This window comes from Saccostrea echinata, unplaced genomic scaffold, assembly GCF_033153115.1.
Source record: "Saccostrea echinata isolate AGI-Se365-2 ecotype Australia unplaced genomic scaffold, CSIRO_AGI_Sech_v1 ptg000030l, whole genome shotgun sequence".
Taxonomy (NCBI): Eukaryota; Metazoa; Mollusca; class Bivalvia; order Ostreida; family Ostreidae; genus Saccostrea; species Saccostrea echinata.
The window spans coordinates 22,865,407-22,882,692 of record NW_026889779.1 but is presented as its reverse complement, the minus strand read 5'-3'; the positions used below and the strand labels follow the sequence as shown (position 1 = coordinate 22,882,692).

At 33.9% G+C, this 17,286-nt stretch overlaps 1 protein-coding gene across 2 annotated transcripts; it reads left to right on the top strand.

Annotated features, from left to right (window-relative positions):
• The first annotated feature begins 1,772 nt into the window (after positions 1-1,772).
• LOC133197552 (major vault protein-like) lies at positions 1,773-12,638 on the top strand. Of its 2 annotated transcripts, XM_061333641.1 has the most exons (11): positions 1,773-1,818; positions 4,286-4,439; positions 4,720-5,266; positions 5,813-5,938; positions 8,379-8,489; positions 8,728-8,853; positions 9,766-9,915; positions 10,158-10,396; positions 10,665-11,007; positions 11,109-11,564; positions 11,748-12,638. In XM_061333641.1, exons 2-11 carry the CDS (start codon positions 4,309-4,311, stop codon positions 12,087-12,089), a joined length of 2,571 nt encoding a protein of 856 aa, XP_061189625.1. In that variant the 5' UTR covers positions 1,773-1,818; positions 4,286-4,308; the 3' UTR covers positions 12,090-12,638. The 2 variants fall into 2 exon arrangements, with proteins under 2 accessions (XP_061189625.1, XP_061189626.1); XM_061333642.1 differs by lacking the exon at positions 1,773-1,818 and having other exon boundaries at positions 4,260-4,439.
• Positions 12,639-17,286: the final 4,648 nt, after the last annotated feature.

Below are 17,286 nucleotides of genomic sequence, written 5' to 3'. Positions count from 1 at the left end.
GACAAGGACGGTATCAACCAATAATTTAATTCTGGTTGTAACACACCACTTGATTGGATAGAAGAATTTGTTTATATCGTATAATGTGTTGTCTACGTCACATGGCTTACATCAAAAACCTATTAATCAGCTTGACGTTACATTTAATATCTGAAGCAATTGAAGGCCTTTTTGAAGGAATGAATTTAATAGCTACCCAAGTAGTACTTGTATAACCTGGGTTAGAACAGTTTACGCTTTTTTATAAACCGCTTTGTGGTTTATAAAGCATAAACTTCCCCAACCCAGGTTATATAGTGTAACTTGGGTAGCTATTAAATTCATTCCTTAAATAGTTGAGTAAACATGATTTGATATTGAAGCCATATCGTTGATATCAACACTATAAGGAAAACGTCAAAAAGTGATAGTAATCCATGGAACAATCTTGATTCGATATTGATATGATTATATCATGACAGAAAGGAAAAGTTTGTAAACAGAAAGTATTCTATAATATACAAACATATACATAGAGAAATAATTTAACAAACTATAAAAAAAAAAAGTTAACTACATCATATTTTGGACATAACTCTTATCTTTTTTTTTTTTTACAATTTAAAACAAAACTTCTAAGTGAAAATATAAATTATAAATTTATTACTGGTGCTATCTTCTTGGTGTGAAATATGTATCTTCAAAAGACTCATTTAGATTTAATAAAGCATTGCTGAAATGTTAACCTTGGGCAAAAATTACATTTAAAACTCCAAATCTGAAAAAAGTCACCACTGGCTTGTCATCACCACATTTTTGTTTTTTGCATCTTTTTAACATAGCACTTAAATAGAAATAAAGCATGGAATTCTAGAAATATTGCAAAAATAAAGTCTTCCTTGGGAGAAAATTCGGGTGATTCATAGCAATAATCTGATAATATTGACTTTCAGAATAATTGTATTGCACCTTATTGATTAAAAAAAAATGTGGTGATTCTGAATGCATGTTGGTGAAAACAATGGGTTCCCTTTGTACTATGTACATTATTGATGACGTGAAATGTTCAGAGGTAAACAAACCACTTTGCAGATTTACTAAAACAGTCAACAACGAAACAATCAATGTCATATCATATGCACAAATTAAACGATATCAAAATAATGTGAAATATACTTCTCTTACATTTTGAGTATTAGCTGTGCGTCTATTTTTGCGTATTGATAGATGTTCGATTATTTTTGCTCCCAAAGCATGTAAAAATTTACAGCAAGCGTCTCGTCAACATTGTTGAAATGACCAGCTTCCCGTTTCTTGATGAAGTACGCTTCTATAAAGCGCTTTCATGACTCTACCTTTTCAATAAGAAAGGGCAAGAACTATAGTCAGTTCCAAGAGACGAAAATCGAGCTATCAAGTCCTGCAAGCATAAAAAAGGTGAAAATAGCGAACAGTGATCGATCTAAAAAAAAAAAAATTAAAATAAAAAATACAAATTTTGTGGACAGGGCATAAACATGGTGAAGGATTGAAGGATTGATTTGATTAGTTCAAAATTAACCACATGTGGAGATAATGTTAACTTTGTATCTCCCCTCTCTCTATCTCTCTTTTCTCTTACTCTCCCACCATGCACCATTAAGTTTTAAATACAAAATTGACAGAGCAAAGTAAGAAAAAAAAATATCCAGTTCAGAATTATTAATCAATTTTATCTGGGAATATGCTAGGATTCTCTGCGGGTAATAGCGTCACCACACCACTAATATATACCCAGGTCACGCCCACAGAACTCTCTTGTTTCCTGGTGATTGGGAAATAACCCGTTTTTCTGTAGAGGTAAGCATAAATTTTATTTTATGATGATTTATAATGCATCAATGAATATTACTTGTATATATTTTATGCTAACTTCAAAATGACAATATCACGAAGTGTATTTTTTATTAAATTGTTTACCATTACCATGGAGTGCAGTACATGCAATATAAAAGTACATTTTTATGTCAAAATGGACAGTACTGTTGCGGGAAAATAAATAAAAGTATTTGCAACTGAAAATGCATAATTTAGTGTATACTTCTTTTTACCTGACATAAAAATTAGTTCACTTCAATAATGGAATGAATTGTTTTAATTCATTCATTTTACAGTGGTAGACCTGGCTGAATAATGTAACTAGAATATAAAATATCAACGTGACCAAAAGAGTACTTGTATATAAAGGAATAAAATCAAATGTGTATTTTTATCGTTAAAAGACAAACCATTCAACTTTGAAATTTCTTCTTCATGGTGAAATGTACATCAAAAAGTGCCACCTCAAGCAAACTTACACTTAATATTTGCTAATGTTTAAATATAGGATTCAACAAATTATATATGTTTATGTCAGCAATTTATGACCTACATAAACAGCCTATACTCTCAAGGTAACCACTAATTTAATGTCCATGAAAATGCGCACATCTAGAGGATAGTCAAAGCAAAGGAAAATCCATTTCTAAAAATAACAATGACAGACTAGGTAGTATTTCACAACATTTCAACAGTCGAGGCTGTGTTGTATTTACCGACATTTCTCTTCTGGACACCAGCGATCCTATTCAGGTATATATCTTAATTTGCATTCTGATCAATTTAATTTTCATAGTAAAAAAAAATTATTTTAACTTGCATGCCAAATCATGATTGCCTTTTAAATAATTATAATCTAACAAGCTGTAAGTTAATTTCAGTCATCCAGACTGATATGTTGGGTAAACTTTTGAAGTACAGTGATAAAACATTGATCAGAGACAAACCCCTTTATTTAGATAACTTTAATCGATGCACATATGTAATCTGTATGGTCTAACCTCAATACATGCAATATTAAACAAATAGGCATATAAAAGCTACAAACAACACTATAGTATTGGGGATAGACAACTAAAAAAAACCCCTTAAATTTACCAGGTGTTTTCTAATGATTTTTTTGTGTATTTTTTAAATGTGGTATTTGCAATTTCATCAAGCAAAAGTATTTGCATGTGTAAACCTGCAACTGAGACCTAATCCAGCTTGGTAAATATTTAATATAAACTTCATTCAACAGAGTCTTTAAAATTTATAGTATGTATATGATTTAGTATGTCCTTGGATATATGTTGGAAGTTGCAATTCTGAAATATCCTTTAAATTATTGTTAGAGAAAATCTGCAAATAAAAAGAGCAAAGAAATGTTCTGAAACCAATATTCTAAAAAAAAAAAAAAAAAGAACCAAAAAATATTGTTTGTTATAAGTGGTAGGTCAAACTGGCATTAATGACATGTTAAAACCTGAATATAAATAGGTTTAAATATCTTTAGTGCTTGTATTTAATACCTTGGTACAACAAGTCTGGAATAATTTCTGAAATCAACAATTGTACATTGTAGTGACATGACAAAGATTGTAACTATAATGCTATGGTTTGTAACTCATGTTATGGTTCATTCAATGTTGAAAAAAAATGTACATGTAATGTTGGTGTATTGATTTATCAATTTATTGAATTAATGATTTCATGGTGACTAAATAGGTTAGTAGAACCAGTACACACATATATACCTATAAAAGGTTGACCGGCAAATTACATACTTGTTCAATTATTCCCTGGAAGTTTGCCAATTTTGATCTCTGATTTACTGATTTAACGACTGTGCTTATTTTTATTGAACAAATTGACTGGAAATATTTACTTCAGATCCTAGCTGTTCTGAATTTAAAACCTGCAAATTACAAGTGAATTCTGTATACCTGTATACATATGTTTCACAATGAACCATGCATGCTGATATATTTTTTCAATATAAAAATCTACCATGTAGTTTCTTCTGCGGGGTTCTGAATGATGTATGTACCTCCCCATAACTCTGCTTTTTCTATGTTTCTTTTTCATAACATGTATTTTCTTTGTAATTGTTTAATACATTTATCTAAGTAAAATAACAAATTTTTTTAAACTGTATTTTTCTTTTCATTTATGACCAAAGTTTGGAGAAAAACTCAGAGATGATTTATATAGATCTTGTACTTGAATAAGAGTCATTTTAGCATCAGAAGCTAGCATTACAGACAGTGCAACAGTGCAGGAAATTTGATTTGTTAAAGTGACATATAGTCTTTGAATTTCAACTACTTGAATTGCACCTAATTGCACTTTCCTTACCCTTAAAAGCACCCCACCACCAAAAGTTTCAGCTTCATAACATCGGTCAGCACCAGGAAGCTCTGTCAGGCTTTATTTTCTTTATTTACTGAATGTTTTATCTTATTTTCAGAGAGAAGATAAGACTTGAACACAATGTCTAAGAATCCCAGTGACAGTATTTACCGAATCCCCCCTTACTACTTCCTCCATGTCCTTGACCAGAATCTCAATGTCACACGGCTGGAGATTGGACCCCAGACCTTCATCAGACAGGACAATGAGAGGTAACTACAAACTATAATGAAATGTAATAGCGTGCATTACCTCCTAAAGAAAAAAGGGGAAAAATATATAGGAAGAAGTTGTGATCTGCAAAGCAGATTGAATTTTTTTTTTGTGTTACACGTTAGTTCTTTGCAATGTATTTTGCCATCATTTGAATCAATAGATAGCTCTTTTTTGTTCTCTAGGTTTAAATTAGCCCAGTTTAATGCTAAACATTATAAACTAAGATAGTTGGGCATTTCTTGAGGTATTGTTATTATATGTACTTGTTCTTTGTAGGGTTGTTTATGGCCCAGAAAAGATGATCACAGTGCCACCCAGGCACTACTGCATCATCGAAAACCCAGTTGTCAAGGACAAAGAAGGAAAGGTCATCTATGATGAGAGTGGTCAGTCTAAACTCAGTCATGCTGACCTTGAGATTCGTCTCTCTCAAGAACCCTTTCCACTGTACCCAGGGGAGGTCCTCAAACAGGTTGTGACCCCATTGAAGGTCATTCCTGCAAACTCGGCCCTGAGACTACGAGCTGTGCTGGATTTCGAGGATGCATCTGGAGAAAAGCGAGTGGCTGGGGATGAGTGGCTCTTTGAAGGACCAGGGACCTATATCCCTCAAAAGGAGGTGGTCATTGAGGAAACCATCAGGGCAACGGTCATCCGTCCAAATCAGGCTATCCGTCTCCGAGCCAGGAAGGAGACTATTGACAGAGAGGGCAAAGCCAGGGTGACTGGGGAGGAGTGGATCCATAAAAAGACAGGGGCGTACCTCCCAGGAGCTTATGAGGAAGTGGTAGACATCGTCAATGCTTACGTACTAACAGAGAAGGTGTGTACAAGTGTAATTCACCATTGTCCAAAATTTAAACAAAATATATGGCATAAAAAAGTAATATTTCCTGTTACCTGATCAACCCTCTCAATTACAAGAGGGGGATTTTTGAACAAAATTTGCTGAATCCAGGAAGAAATCTTGAGTATTCCTGAAAAACTGTAATGATGAAATAATTTTGCATTTATCTTATAAACTTTTATTTGATATAAGATGGATGGACTTAATGCCATACCTTATTTGAGCTTTTTAATCTTTGATTATCTATACATTAAGCTTCCTACATGATACATATTTTTTGTTTGGCCTACATTTATAAACTTATTATAAACCTCATCAACACAAAAATTAAAGAGCTATATTGAGATAAATTAAAATAGCTATAAACTTGAATTTCCAAATAATTGTTTCCAAGGTTTTTTTAAAACACTTCTTACAACCTCATTGAATGATAATTGGTATGGATTAACAGATATCAAATTATTAAATTGAAAATTAATAATGAACAAACATTTCTTAATTTTATTTTAATTGAATTTTCAGAAAGCTCTGCACATGAGATCTTTGAGGACATTTAAAGATGAATTTGGAGTGGTGAGGAAGAATGGCGAGGAATGGCTGATCACAATGAAGGAATCGGAGACACATATTCCTGGTGTCTATGAAGAGGTGCGTATATATATACCCACCAGGAAGTCTGACCAACTTTTATTGAAAAATCTGCCAAAATTAGCTAGAATCCCAAGTACTGAAGCAGGAAGTTTGAGTTTAAATGTACCAGTCACTATTAACGTGCCAACAATAGAGGTGTCTGTTACACTCTTGAAACTTTTCGTTATTATGGCCAAATTTGGAATTGTTATTGTCTGGATGTTAGTTATGTCACTGAAATAATCTATACTGGCTCCAAAGCCATGATTTGAATCTATACTATATAGAAAAGCCTCCTCCTAAGTTCTGTCAATCCTGGCCTGGTGGATCTAGTTGGATTTATCTTTAATTACTTAGTATTTTATGATGTGTTCAGCTTTGTGAAGTGCACAGTTTGTTTTATAGCTTCATTTCGACAATCTTTATCCAGTTTACTTTTAAGGTTACTTACTACAAACAAGCTTAAAATCATCAATAGTTACTAAACCTATGTTTTTAGAAGTAAAATGAATAAGTTTAGCCTTATTACAATGTATTTTTTTTCAATATTTCCAAATAATGTCCTAAAAAGTGATAATTTTGAACATATAGATAATCTAGAATTTCTTCATATTTTAAGAATTAGCTCAAAGTAGAAAAAAAAATTAAACCATTAATTAGGGTAAAAGACTAGTGTAAATCACTCTTTATTTGAATGAACTTTTTCCTGCATAATTCAGCAAAACTGATATATATATTATTGAAAATTTATACAACAATAACCAAATTTTGTGATAATTTTTTCTTGCTTGTAAATACCGGTAACTATCTCACAAAAATACCAGTAAATATCTCACAAAAATACCAGTAAATATCTCACAATAATACCAGTAACTATCTCACAAAAATACTGGTAACTATCTCACAAAAATACCAGTAAATATCTCGCAATAATACCAGTAACTATCTCACAAAAATACTGGTAACTATCTCACAAAAATACCAGTAAATATCTCGCAATAATACCAGTAACTATCTCACAAAAATACTGGTAACTATCTCACAAAAATACCAGTAAATATCTCACAATAATACCAGTAACTATCTCACAAAAATACCAGTAACTATCTCACAAAAATACCAGTAAATATCTTACAAAATACCGGTAACTATCTCACAAAAATACCATTAAATATCTCACAAAAATACAAGACTGAATATAACTATCTCACAAAATACCAGTAACTATCTCACAAAAATACCGGTAACTATGTCACAAAAATACTGGTATCTATCTTACAAAATACTGGTAACTATCTCACAAAAATACCGGTAACTACCGGTATGTCAATAAAATACCGTTAACTATCTTACAAAATACTGGTAACTATCTCACAAAAATACCGGTAACTTATAATCTTACAAAAATACCAGATAACTATCTCACAAAAATACCAGATAACTATCTCACAAAAATACCAGTTACTATCTCACAAAAGTAAGATGTCATCTCATAAAAAAGAATTCAATATCATTAAAAAATCTAAAGTATTCATTGGAAGTTACATGGTTAACAACTCTACATTTTCTTACAAACTTCATAAAGCTAAATAATATCTGTTACGAATATGGTATGAAGATATGTATCTGTTATGAATATGGAAATGAAGATATGAAATGAAATATACAGAAAATGAAACTAACTCCTAAAATAAATTGTTTAATAAAGCACACTGCACATTGAGAATTAGTCAAGCATGGATTATTTTTTACAATGCATTGATCGTATTACAGAACATAAGAGACATACATAAGAGACGTACATACAAATAAAATAATGCACATTATTTGGGCTGTGACAATTGTATGAATACCTTATCTGATTTTTGACAAAGTGCAGAACTGCACTTTACCAGATTTCATTCCAAAGTTTTGGACTGATCCAAATATCAATTCAATCTGACTGATCCAAATATCAAGTCAATCTGACTGATCCAAATATCAAGTAGATTTGACCAAAATTACAAGCAAGAGTTGGATCCTTTGTCCTTAATAATGTCAAAGGAAATAAATACTCTTTGAATTAAGTAAAATTCTGTAGATTTCTGACCATTATACTGTAGATTCCTTATTTTTCGCGAGTACTTATTTTCGCGAAATGGCCCTTTGACGTCAAATTGCGAGAACAATAATTCGCGAGTGAACGGTTGATCAAGAAATTTTACATTGATTTCAGCCCTTTATTTCACGTTTGGTGCTTCTCGCGTAATTGCGCGATAATTAATTCCTCACGTATATTTAGGAATCTACAGTAAATACCATGAAAAATATCAGAGCCTACCCATTAATAATTAGGAACAAAACTTTTTTTTAATGGACTGTTTTTATAGGTTGTTGGAGTTGTGAAATTAGCACTTTGACCTCAGACAATACTGTGTTATCCTTGACCCCTTTGTTTTTATATGTTCTATTTTTGTAGGTTGTTGGAGTTGTGAACATAACCACTTTGACCTCCAGGCAATACTGTGTTATCCTTGACCCCTGTGATGAGTCAGGTCACCCACAGCTGGGAAGAAAGAAGCTGGTCAAGGTAAGAGTTTACGAACCCTTAATGCACAGGTGATTCAAGTCATGGAGAAGCTAAATGCTTTCAGTAACTAAAAAATGTCATAATGGTATTTCCAGTAACTATTTATTTAAAGATAAGAGAGTTCAATGTAAACCATGGCCTCATTTTAAGTGTAAACCCTTTAGCTTAGTGTAAAGTGGTTTCCCTGGTTGTCTTGTTCACAGATTTCTTTTTAAATCAAATGTTTTACTTCTTTCAGGGTGAGCGTTCCTTCTTCTTGCTGCCAGGTGAGAGACTGATGAAGGGAATCCAGAATGTTTACGTTCTCGGTGAAGATGAGGGTCTTATTCTCCGTGCTACAGAGTCCTTCAAAGATGCAGAAACGGTAGGCATTTTACAATTAAAAAATATAAATCATTTTAATGTTTGTAAGGAAAAGAAATTTCTGTGTCACTAGAAGTAACTTCATTTTGGGATAGCAGTGCTCATAGCTGTTCCTCAAAATTTTTTCAAACAAAATGTTATAAAAATCATTAATTCTCTTGAAGATTTAAAAGCAAACTTAGTTGATTTTTCTTGAATTAAGGCCACAGTAAATTAATTCTATTTATAGATTATAAATTATATTTACGTCCTCGGGTGGGTAGGTTTTTAGGAAAATCCAGTAAAATTTAAAAAAAACAAACACAGGTGTGTCACATTTTTAACAATTTCCCCCTGTATGGAAATACTGTAAACATATTTTCTTCCACAGGGTCATAATTTTGCAGAATCACAATTTCTGTTAAATCCATGGGTAGGAAATTACACATATTTCTTAGATTACCACTATATGCCTGACATGAACTTTTATTATGCGTAGACAAATTTCCACAGAAAATTTGTGATGGCATACATAGCATAAATTAATACCATGCAGAAAAAATCCTTCTACAGTATTTTAATACAGTATATTTTAAGGTACAATATTCTTAATCTTTGAGAGAAAAAGGAACAAATCAAAAATCCCAAGTAGAAAAGCAGAAATTTAAAGAAGTTTATATGTTTTCTATCATATTAATGCTAATGTGTGATTTATATTTCCATATATTTTTAATTATTGAAAATCTTGTAATGTTTTTTTGAAATGTGTTAAATTTGGTTTGACTGAAGGGTACCTTTTCAAAGATTTTAGGGATGTAAAACAACATTAATTTTTACCACAGCTTAATAATTAAAACACAGTGAAATTTAGGGGGAGCCATGAAAGAACAAGACCGAAGTTAGTATGTGTTTATTATGTATTTGATTTGGTCAGAATGAGGAGCTTCGTCCGGGAGACAGATGGATGATTCGAGGACCCAAGGAATATGTTCCCCCGGTAGAAGTGGAGGTCTTGATGAAGAGGGTTGCCATTCCCCTGGATGAGAATGAGGGTATCTATGTCAGAGACATCAAGTCCGGAAAGGTAACCTATAATTGTTTCATCTCTTTGGGAGTAGGTTTTATACTAGTTTCTTTATGGGATTTTAATGAGCTTGGCCATTTTTTTTATGAAGCATAACTAATTTATGATGAGAACAGTGCTATTTGAAATTGCATAAATATTTTATCATCTAAAGCTTGGGAAAATATTTACTTACATGCATGTTGTATGGTTTTAAAGGATATTTAATATTTCAACATTTATTTTGAATGTGTTCATTACAGGTGAGAGATGTAAAAGGAGAAACCTACATGCTGAGTCATGATGAGGAACTCTGGGAAAAAGAACTTCCACCTGCTGTGGAGGCTCTGCTAATGGCAGGAAAAGACCCCCTGGCTGACCGCGGTGACCGCACTAAGGGAGGTGAGAAGGGAGAGAAACGAGACAAGACCAGAGTGGTCACATTCAGAGTCCCCCACAATGCAGCGGTCCAGATCTATGACTACAAAGAGAAGAAAGCCAGGTAACAAACTGGTTTGTCTTCTGATCTTAAGAGTAAAAGCACATATTTGGCAGAAACTAGAAGACAAGAATGTTTCATTGTACAATGTTAAAATATCAATCCTCAGTATCAATATACATATACATACTAGGTACTTGACTTAAAAAAAGAAACATTTTGAGGGCTTACCATGCAAAACTTCATGAAAAAAGTTTCCTATAAAACTGTAAAATACTCCTACTATTTGTTGGAAGAAAATTTTACAACTGATGTCTTGTTTTCTGCACAGAGTGATCTTTGGCCCTGAGTTGGTGATGCTTGGTCCAGATGAACAGTTCACCCAACTCTCTCTGTCAGGAGGGAAACCCAAGAAACCAAATGTCATCAAATCTCTCTGTCTTCTGCTGGGACCTGACTTTTGTACAGACATCATCACCGTGGAGACTGCTGACCATGCAAGGCTTTCCCTACAGCTGTCCTACAACTGGCATTTCGAGGTCAAGGACAAGAAAGATGTGGTGGATGCTGCCAAAATTTTCAGTGTCCCAGACTTTGTGGGAGATGCTTGTAAGGCCATTGCTTCTAGAGTCAGAGGGGCTGTTGCTCAAGTTCAGTTTGATGATTTCCACAAGGTATGTTTTCCACATTTAGCAGTTTATGTAAATTTTTGGATGCTTTTCATTATTACATTGTAAATTGTAAATATCTTATGGGTTGTATTTTTTTGTTTTAGAATTCTGCTAGAATCATCAGGTCATCTGTATTTGGAATTGATGACAAGGATAAAGTTAGAGATCAATTTAAATTCCCCCAAAACAATCTTTGTGTTACAAGCATTGACATTCAGTCTGTGGAACCTGTTGACCAGAGGACCAGGGATGCCCTGATGAAGTCTGTTCAGTTGGCTATTGAGATCACCACCAATTCCCAAGAAGCAGCAGCTCGCCACGAGGCAGAGCGTCTGGAACAGGAGGCCAAAGGTCGCCTGGAGCGTCAGAAGATTACAGATGAAGCTGAAGCTGAAAAGGCAAGGAAAGAACTGCTTGAGCTCCAGGCCAATAGTGCTGCTGTAGAGAGCACAGGTCAAGCTAAGGCAGAGGCCCAAAGTAGAGCCGAGGCAGCAAGAATCGAGGGAGAGGCAGCAGTTGAACAAGCCAAACTCAAGGCACAGGCAATGAAAATTGAAGCTGTAAGTAATCAATGCAATCATTATTATCAACCAGATTTATTAAATGATGCCTGGCTAAAGATTTCACCGAGTTAATTACAAAAGCAATATTATATTTTCTCATATTTCAAAATGTCAAAAAAGTTTATTTTTGTTTATTTGTATACAGCCGGCAAAAATAATTTCTAAATTATTTGTTCTCAGGAATCTGAACTGGAGAGACTTACAAGAGCTAGAGAGGCAGAGCTCAAGTTCCTTGCAGAACAGAATGATTTGGAGCTCAACAAATCTCGAGAGGTGGCTGAGATCGAGACATCCAAATTCAAGAGTCAGGTGGACGCTATTGGAGCCCAAACACTCCAGGCCATTGCCACTGCTGGACCAGAGATGCAGGTCAAACTGCTGTCTGCTCTTGGCCTGAAATCTACACTGATTACAGATGGAAACAGCCCCATCAACCTCTTCAACACGGCTAACGGAATTGTGGGAGGAATGGTCCCTGCTAAAAGATCCCGACGCTCTCCTCCAGAATCTGATGATGAGTAGAGCAAAGGACAGAAGTTTTTGTAATCTAATTCTGAGTGCAATGATTGAGTGATAAAACATTGTGTTTATGTGTACATGTAGTAAGAAAACCAATTTAGTTTGTTTTTGTAATGCAAGACACTTTAAGTTTAATGTATGTATATATATTAAGAAATTTAATCATGGCAGCAGAAATGCATGTTCCTACTATTGTGTATTTTTGCTGAATTAGCATATCATTGTTTTCCATTTTGTATACCTTACTTACACACTTTTCATATTGATATAAAATGTTTACTGTGATACATGTAATACAAAAATAAATTATTCTTATGTTGTTATTTTTGATAAGGGTAACATTTTTTTGCAAGTGTGATCTTGACTTCTGCACGTTTTCTGTTTTGCAGACACTAGAATTTTACTATGTACATACTGTATAACCACAAGCTGTGTAGGAAGTAAAATACGCTTTTTGTTAGACACTCCATGAAATTTATAATTTCTTTGTTTATAGATTACATTTTTTTTTCTGTTGACATTTGTACTAATTTATAAATGCCTTTAGAATCATTTTCTTTTAATTATCTTTTATCTGCCATTTACCTGGCAGCATGTAAGAAACTGAGCAGAAAGAGTTGTTTTCTTGCTTCTGTCCCCTAGTTCTATCAAGGGATGTAGTACAATGTGCCAACCAGAGAGCATCAGTTAGAGACATCCTATTGGTGAACATCAGGTGTTTCACTATAAATTTAAAACTGAAAAAGCTTGTTCAATTTTTAAGTTACATTTGTAAGCAAAACTCAAAGGAGAAATTTGAATTCACATGACATAGTTCCAAACAGGGCAGCTTCAGGCTTTTCAAACAGAGGAAACTAGAGAGGGACAGATTATGATGCATCAATTTAGTTGAGAGGTTCCATCCTGACGGAATTTTCATCTTGCTCAGTATCCATATAGAACTCTGTATACAACTGTTTCAGGCCTCCATTTTGAAGGAGTTTTATTGACTGTGGATGATTTAAGAGTTTATAAAGGAGTTAGATGATTTTTATCACGTTTGGCTGGATTTTATCCCACAATTTCAGGTCGAGGTATGACGCATTTTGTTGAAATTAGGTATTGCATTCACACTTCATACATTTAATAGTATTTTTGCTGTATTGTTTCACAAGTAGAAATATTTGTCTATCATCCAATAGACACTGAAGAATGTGACTAGCATCATTTTGTAAGTCAGTCTCATGGATGCCTATGTGAGAACATTATGTTACTCTACACTTGATTATATGACTATTAATTAGACTGACAATACTTGCCCGCATATCAAAATTTGCATCACTGAGAAACATTTGGAAATAATCAAAGGTTTGTGTAATATTCCAAAACAACATTCTAGGAGTCCCATAATGCATAGAATTAGAAGCTGACAAATGCAGTAATCAACTACTTATTATACCCCACGCAACAAGTTGCGGGGGGTATAATGTTTTTGACCCGTCCTTCAGTGTTTCAGTCAGTCAGTCCGTCAGTCCTGTTTTATTTTTGTCAGCGCAACTCCTCTTAAACCGCTGCACAGAATTTGGTCAAACTTAGATTTTTGGCCATATCTTGAATATAAAGAAGGACAGTTTGTTAGCGCAACTCCTCTTAAACCGCTGCACAGAATTTGGTTAAACTTTGCAGATATTTAGTACACAGTGTGTAGATGTGCATATTACCAGAAAATTCCGATTCCATTATTTTTCTGGGAATTTCGGCACTTTTCAACTTAGATTTTTGGCCATATCTTGAATATAGAGATGAACAGTTTGTTAGTGCAACTCCTCTTGAACCGCTGTACAGAATTTGGTTAAACTTTGCAGATATTTAGTACACAATGTGTAGATGTGCATATTACCAGGAAATTCCGATTCCGTTATTTTTCTGGGAATTTCGGCACCTTTCAACTTAGATTTTTGGCCATATCTTGAATATAGAGATGAACAGTTTGTTAGTGCAACTCCTCTTAAACCGCTGTACAGAATTTGGTTAAACTTTGCAGATATTTAGAACACAGTGTGTAGATGTGCATATTACCAGGAAATTCCGATTCCTTATTTTTCTGGGAATTTTGGCACCTTTCAACTTAGATTTTTGGCCATATCTTGAATATAGAGATGAACAGTTTGTTAGCGCAACTCCTCTTAAACCGCTGCACAGAATTTGGTTAAACTTTGCAGATATTTAGTACACAGTGTGTAGATGTGCATATTACCAGAAAATTCCGATTCCATTATTTTTCTGGGAATTTCGGCACTTTTCAACTTAGATTTTTGGCCATATCTTGAATATAGAGATGAACAGTTTGTCAGCGCAACTCCTATTAAACCGCTGTACAGAATTTGGTTAAACTTTGCAGATATTTAGTACACAGTGTGTAGATGTGCATATTACCAGAAAATTCCGATTCCATTATTTTTCTGGGAATTTCGGCACTTTTCAACTTAGATTTTTGGCCATATCTTGAATATAGAGATGAACAGTTTGTCAGCGCAACTCCTATTAAACCGCTGTACAGAATTTGGTTAAACTTTGCAGATATTTAGTACACAGTGTGTAGATGTGCATATTACCAGGAAATTCCGATTCCATTATTTTTGCCTTAAGAGTTTTGCCTATTATTGAAGAAACTTTCCAGCTAGGTAATAAGGAAATCCACTGGAATCAGCTTTTGTAATGAAATTTTATGTGAAATATTTTATGACCTTAAAAGAACCCTACTGATTTTGAGATCAAAATATTAATGATTTAACACACACACACACACAATCTTAGATATTTTTCACCCCCCCCCCCCCCCACACACACACACCCTCAAATTGGTGCTTTGGCTTAAATAATTTCATAAGTACAGTATATAAACAAATTCATATGACTACATCATAATTTTGTTTCCATCAATTATTTAAATGTGTAAATTGTCATATGTTGGACATGGACTTACACTCATTAACAAATCGAAATCACTGAGGAATTTAAATAACAGTTTGTCAGCATAACTCCTGCACTGAATTTCCTGAAACTTTGTAGGTATTTTAGACATAATGTATAGATTTGTACATTACCAAGAAATTTTGATTCCATTATTTATCTAGAAACTTCAGTCCAATCAAATTTGGAACATACAAAGATTTGAATGTCCTTATATGCAAGAAATTTTGATGTGATGATTTTTTGCAAGTAATGCCCCTTTTTGAATTATTATACTGTGTATTTAAGATGCACTGTGCCATTCATTACGTGTTGCATTGTTGAGTTTTGGGGGAGCGTGGGGTATGTGAGCTTGCTCACTTTTTCTTTCGTTAATAGATGTCTTCCCTGTAAAACAGTTCCAGAAACATTGATTCATCTTTTTTATGATTGTATACATGTAACCAGGTTTTGGAGAGATTTTGAAAATTGGTATCGTGCTATTGAAAATGATTATGTAATTTCAAAACAAAAGGTGATGCTTGGTAACATTGATGGAAGTTGTTTAGAAAATTTTCTTATCTTGTTAGGAAAAAAGTACTTGTATCACTCAAGATCTCAATGTACAATACCTAAATTTACAGAAGCAATTAAAACATTTTTAAGTATTATAGAAAAATTGAAAAATATTGTGAAAGTAACTTTCACTGTAAAACTAAAATGTATAGTAAATGGGCAATGTTTGATTTGATTTGTTAATATAAGAAATTCTAATTAGTATAACTATAGCTATAATATTGAACAGTTGTTTTTTTTTTTTTTTGGGGGGGGGGGGGGGGAAGGTGCACAGTGAGTGTATGGATGTGTGTGGGTGTGGGTGTGTGTGTACATATATGTCTGTGTTGTTTGATCTTATGTTTATGAAAACTTTTTTAAAAATAAAGCATTAAAAAAAATAGATGTCTTCCAGACCAGATGTCTTTCATGGATTACTGCATAATTCGTCCAAGGGTCATCAGCAACGAAGAGCTATCGAGGCCACTTTCACTAGAGATCAGTAGGAGGAGATGGAAGTAGATGGACATGTTTTCAGGATACACCAAAACTCCACCCCTAAGAGATGGGATGAGATGGACTCCTGCAGGGAGGAGAAATACGGAGATCTAGAGAAACGGGAGATGCTTCAACAAAATGAAAAGGAAAGGCAGTAGGTGGAAATGGGAACAGATCCAACTTTAGTCCCAGGATGTCTCTGATAAAGGCCTTGTATGTAAAGCACCACTCAGGGGGGAAAAAATGAATCTGAATAACAGTGTGTGCATGTTTCAAATTACCTTTAGGCCTCGTGCTGTATGCTCAAAATATGGTATTGTTGATGCCATCTATAGATGTAACTTAGCTCTATCGTCAAAAAAAAAAAAAAAAAACGGTCACGGTAGCCTAGTGGTACCGGGGCCGGGATTCAATTCTCCCTGCGTCATACCTATACATCTTATAAGACGTAATCATAGGTAGTAACTGTTCATTTGCCAAACGCCCAGCACTAAAGGTGTAATCACGGTCTTTCGGATGAGACTTTAAAAACCGTGGACCCGGAAGTGTCACAGCAGGCGTTGGTACGATAATAAAGATCTCTCACTGCTCAATATGGCCGTAAGTGCCGAGTATAACTCTTAAATTTGCAGCCCTTCACTAGTATAAGGTGACGTCTCTATACGAGTAAAAAAAATGGGCCTGTTTAAGATAACTATCTAGAGTGCGCTGCTGGTTGCACACGAGTATTAAATGTTGCTATAATTATTATCAAAATTGCGAAACTTTAAGTAAATGTAGCTTAATTTAATCAGATTGATATTTCATCTATGTAAAACAATACTTTCTATATATTTTCGTACCAAAATACACATGGCTACCTACAAATGCAAGCACGTTTACCGTCATCGAAGTCGAATGGGTGCCTGTAAATGACGGGAGGACCTAACCACCCCTCCTTTAATGTAGCATACCAAAGCAAGCTTAACTAATGATGACTGATTAAAACTTTATACTGTAACATACGATTCCAAAACAAAACAGAATACTAGTACATTGTTACTTTTATAAACAATTTCTACTAATGCTTTGGGTATTGAAATCATAATACACAAGCAATCAGAGCTTTGCACAAACGAATTGACCGTCTGGATTTTTTTCGTCACAGGAATCGTCAACATCAGTTGACCTCTTTTAATCATTATTAATTATCTTGAAAAAGGAAGAATTTCTTGAA